Raw genomic sequence first — 5,063 nt, forward strand, 5'->3', positions numbered from 1 at the left:
GGAGTTTGTGTGGTATGTGAGTGGCATATTGTGCTTCTGCAGTATCTCTGGGATGCATGTTTACCCGTGTGACTGTGTGGCATGCAGAGTGTGTGTGAGATGTGTGTTTGGGGATGTGCCTGGGCTCTGAATCATGAACTGAATAAAACCAAGGGCACGAGGAGGGCAAAGCGAGCAGAGACAGGGACAGAAAGGGGAATCTAGCGACTCCTAGTATCCTGTTAATTTATACCATGGCTCTGTACAAAAATAAAAAGGTTCTTATAAGATTAACAATTTAAATAAATATTCGATAGAACACTCTCTTTTCTATAGCTCATCTCTGGGGTTAATATTCAGTCCATGCTTCCCGCGCTGTTCTTGATCCAAGATGGCAATCACTTCATCGGCCTGTATCCGCTCCTGCAAAAAGACAAGTGACACATTTGTGGTATAGGCGTAATAACCAGGCCCGGCAGCAGATGCTTCCCCAACACTTGCAGCCAGCCATCTGTGCACAGTCAGGGAGAAGCCTGCTGCATCCAAACTGGCACAGTCTCTGTACATCCCCATGTCCTAAGCAGTTACCTTCCGAGATGTCTCCCGAGGAAGCCTCATCCGATTACCAACTTCCCACCCTCTCTGTCTCACGGTTCCACTGCTATCTCCTGTTCAACTCAGTGTTTAGCCTCAGCTCACCATTTACTCCCCTGTCAGACCTGTCATGCTCTTCTACAAGACTCTGTTTCTCAGAAAGAAAACGACCGTGGCTCACCCTTTGCCCGCAACACGTGGCTCTGGTCTCCCGTACTTGATACATCTCTTGGCCCTGGATGTTCTGTATGCCGCTTCTGTCCCTAGGTCAGCATGGTGCATGGCCATTGGCTTGTTTTAGGCCAGAGTTTCTCAGTCATAGCATTACTAACATTTTAGGATGTGTGTGAGTGTGTGCACGCGTGTACGTGTGTGTGCATGCATGTATGTGTGTGCATGTGTGTCCGTGTGCGTGTACATGTGTGTGTGTGTAAAGGATCTTCCTGTGAACTGTAGATGTTAACTTCCCTGGTATACAAGATGTCCCCACATTGTGAGAACTAAAAATGTGTATAGGCAAAATGTCCTCTAAACAGACAAGGCTATATCTTTAGACTACCTCATTCAGATCCTTCTCACGAAGTGCTCTGGAAGGTTCCAAACAGGTTTGCCTCCTCACTCAGGCTCCTAGTGGACATGTTCCCCCAAGTCTGACAGCAACACTGTCCTACGTGGAACTCACAACTCCAGTTGGTTGCAGGTTCTGTTTTCTTGGGGGGCGGGTGTCAGGTTTTGAAAAATCCACACTTTTCCATCTTCTGTGCCCTGCCTCCCTGCTCGCCTTAACCTGCAACTCTGTATTACTTCACAGTCTCCTCTGGCTGTTCACTCTAAAAATAGTCTCCCAGCACTAATCTGGGCAGAATGCTCCCCTGAATGCTCCCTGCATCCCTTGCATTTCCTTTTCCCCACACCAGTGCAGGATTGGGCCAGTGTGTCTTCCCCCAGACTTCACAGGCAACCTTCCATATGGTTTACCTGTGTTATTCCTCTAATTTAAGTCCAAATGTTGGCTGAAGCCATCTTTTCTTTCTGGTCACTCCCTAGTCTAGGGAGCTTATGCAGTGTGGAGAGTAAGGGAGCGGGCACAAACACTCCTTAGCAGCTCAAATAAAATCCACCGTGCCTTGATATGAAATCAAGAATGTGAGCCCTGCCTCCTTTTTATCCTTGCATTAATCTAACTCTCTTATCTTTTCTAAAACCTCCCGTTCTAGCTGCTGTGACCTTCTTTTTGTGGGCCGTATTTTTTGTTTGCTTTCTTGGCGCTAGGAGTTGGACCCAGGCGCTCACACATGCAAGGGTGCGCTCTGAGATGGAGTTCCCCTCCCCCACCCAGCACATTTTTGTTTCTTGGCTACCCTTCTCCAAACGTCTTCCTATCGCTGGTCTTCTGCAAGTTGTCTGCACGTCTGGAGAGCCTCCTAGCTGGTCTGCCATCTACTGTTAGCCCAGTTGTTTTATCCTATCTTCTACATATCATTTATTGCTGTTGAAAAAAGAATCTTCTGATCATTTGCTTTTTCTTTTCTTATTGGTTGTCTCTTTTCTTCTTTTAGAATTAGGTTCAGAGGAGTGGAGAGTCTCAGTTCTTGATCACTGATGTATTGTCTGTCAGTGCTCGTAAAAGCTACTACCTCTTGTCAAGGGCTCCATTATCTTTAAGAGGAACCATTTATGTGGATGACGGCCTAAAGCGCATCCCCCTAGAGGAGCCCATCTTACAAAGCTTATTTCCAGCACTGCCCCCAAAATTAACCCTTTCCTAACTGACTCTTTAGGTCCTCAAGTCATCATTTGTAGCAGACAATCCTTCCGCAACTTGCCTGGTGTTTTAATAATTTGATTCATTTGATTCCCGGTTATCATCTCTCTGGTGTGACTTAATGTTCCATGAACGTAGGGGCTGTGCCCCATCCAATTTTTATTCCCCTGTGGCAGTCACTAGTCCAGTTTCTGGCAGTTTCTTAAATTAGAAGAATAACTAACTATGTTCTGACTTGAAAACAAAGTTCTTTGCATGCAGGAGCTCAGGGTTAATAACAATGTCACACACAGATAACTAAAAGGAGCAGACACACAAAATAATAGAAAACGACATAGTGACATCAGAGAACGCAGTGCTTAGCAAGCTGACACACACAGAGTTTTCATATGGGACAACCACAAGAGATGATCAGCATATGCGCCTCTTAAAGAGAAAGGGACCCAAGTGTTGCGACAGATGTCTGAAAGGCATCCTAACATTTTACGTGTGTATATGACTGAATTCTTCTGGATGATCAGGAGTATTATTTATTTATTTACTTATCTGCTTTTTTTTCAAGACAGGGTTTCTCTGTGTAGCCCTAGCTTTTGTAGAACTCACTCTGTAGACCAGGCTGGCCTCAAACTCAGAGATCTGCCTACCTCCGCCTCATGAGTACTGGGATTAAAGGTGTGGGCCACTACCATCCATTCAGTAATATGTATGTATGTATGTATGTATGTATGTATGTATGAATGGATAAATGGATGCATGTATGTATATAGACACATATACATACAGATACACATAAACATACATATATACATGAACAAAGAAAGTCTATATATGTACATATACACACATACATACATGCATAAATGCATGCATATATACATACACACATACATACATACACGCACATATGAATCCATAACTCACTGTTCTTAGACAAGCTTTGTTCAGGATCCAGTCTACGTCGAGGTTTAAGCCAAAGATTCACAAACTTTGCTACATATTTGAACTGTCTGGAGAGTTTTAACCCCCTGGTACTGAGACAGCTCCCTACATAATTAGATTTGTAGGGAGGAATCAGGTATTAGTGTTCTTGAAGACCCTCAGATGAGGCAGGGGAGAAAATTTTCCATTAGTTAATTAAGAGGCTCTTGTCATTTCCTACAAAGACCACTAGATGGCGGAACAGCCTGCAGGGTGGAGAAGGTTTTTTTTCGTGCTTTTCCAAGAGGCCTGCATACTGGTGTTGAAGTATCCTGAGCGGGAAGGAGCAGAGAACTTGGTTTGCATTCATTATTTTAATAAAATTCTACAATGCATTGTGAGGGTATGATGGAAATAAAATGATACCAAATTAATACTAAAAACAGGCAGCTGATATTTCTACAATTTGTTACAATAGGGGGAGTGGTGCTGGCATTTTGTAAATTAAAAATTCAAGGAAAGAGAAACTACAGATGAAGGAGACTCTTGAGCACCCCTGAAAGTTTTCTGGGCTCTGCTGGGTTCTCCCCATCAGTGCCATCCTTGCCTTTCTATGCCAGGCTGTCAGGGTCTCTGTGTCTGAGATAACACAAGCTGTCCCTACTGTCGTACTTCAGACATGACGGCTGCTTTCTCCTTCCCTAGCTGCTGGACCTCTCTGCTCCTTGGAGTCTGGCTTCTCCTGTTCACCTATGCACCCAAAAGCCTGACCTAAGCAGCAAAGAAAGGACTGTGAGAGTGTGGGGGAAAAGAAAGTGCTCTTTCTGATCATGGAAAGGGGCTGTTTCTAAACCGCTGCTGCTAACAATGGATTTGGACTCAGTTTACAAGTTTAAAGGAAAAAACAGAGCATCATTTGAAGACTAGAGTTTCAGGGGCTGGGAGCAGACCCTGGTTAAGATGCTCAGGGATCTTGCCAAGGACAGGTGTTTGGTTCTCAACTGCTGTGTCTGCTGGCTCACTCTTACACCAGGCACATAACATGTCCCCATCAGAATTCCACCAGCACGCACATAATCACACATACACGCATAATCCAAAACTAAGTACATCTTGAACTGGGCTTAGTGCACGTCTTTAAGTCCAGCACTTGGGAGGCAGAGGCAGGAAGATCTTGTGAGGTCAAAGTCAACCTGGTCTACTTAGTAAATTCCAGAACAGCCAGTTCTGTCTACATTGAGAGATCCTGTTTCCACAACAGCAAAGGGAAAATCTTTAAGGGAGAAATTAGAATTTCATCTCTTCTTCCACACTCAGAGCTGGAGTAGACTTTGAAGATATCTGTAGATTTCTGTTGGTGGCTTCAGGTAACCTTTAGTGACCACTACAATCAATCTCTGGGCCTTGGGTGGATCTCTGATCGCTGTCAGCAAGCTGACAATCCCACTGAACCAAGGTGAGGACTTGGAGGTGACTCCCTAAAGCGATCCTGGCTGTTTTCTTCCAGGAGATTCTACTCTGTCAATTGTGCTGAACTTCAGGCCTCTTGACAGTAAGCGTCCCAGCCATATTACATTATGGATCAATACAGTATTTTTTAAACAGTCAGCTTAATAGTGTAATAAATAATAACAAGAATACAGGTCTCTTTATCCTTCCCTACAATGCTTAATAAACTAGTCAGTGATGTTCTGATGATTTTCTAGCCTTTCTAGTGACCTGGAGAAAGTCCTTGGCTGCCAACAGTACAGGGTATCAATGTGCTCAATACTCAACATCTGAATGTACAGTCAGGGAGCACTAATGG

The 5,063-nt window shown here is 44.2% G+C and overlaps 1 protein-coding gene across 1 annotated transcript in view; it reads right to left on the reverse strand.

Annotated features, from left to right (window-relative positions):
* Positions 1-6: 6 nt before the first annotated feature.
* The window catches only part of P3h2 (prolyl 3-hydroxylase 2), a 156,541-nt gene continuing 151,484 nt past the window's right edge, over positions 7-5,063 (reverse strand). Inside the window, exon 15 of the mRNA XM_005344774.3 lies at positions 7-402. Within this exon, the coding sequence (XP_005344831.1) occupies positions 310-402 (93 nt within the window). The 3' untranslated portion in view covers positions 7-309. The remainder of the gene's footprint in view (positions 403-5,063) is intronic.

This window comes from Microtus ochrogaster, chromosome 2 (assembly GCF_000317375.1).
Source record: "Microtus ochrogaster isolate Prairie Vole_2 chromosome 2, MicOch1.0, whole genome shotgun sequence".
Lineage (NCBI taxonomy): Eukaryota > Metazoa > Chordata > Mammalia > Rodentia > Cricetidae > Microtus > Microtus ochrogaster.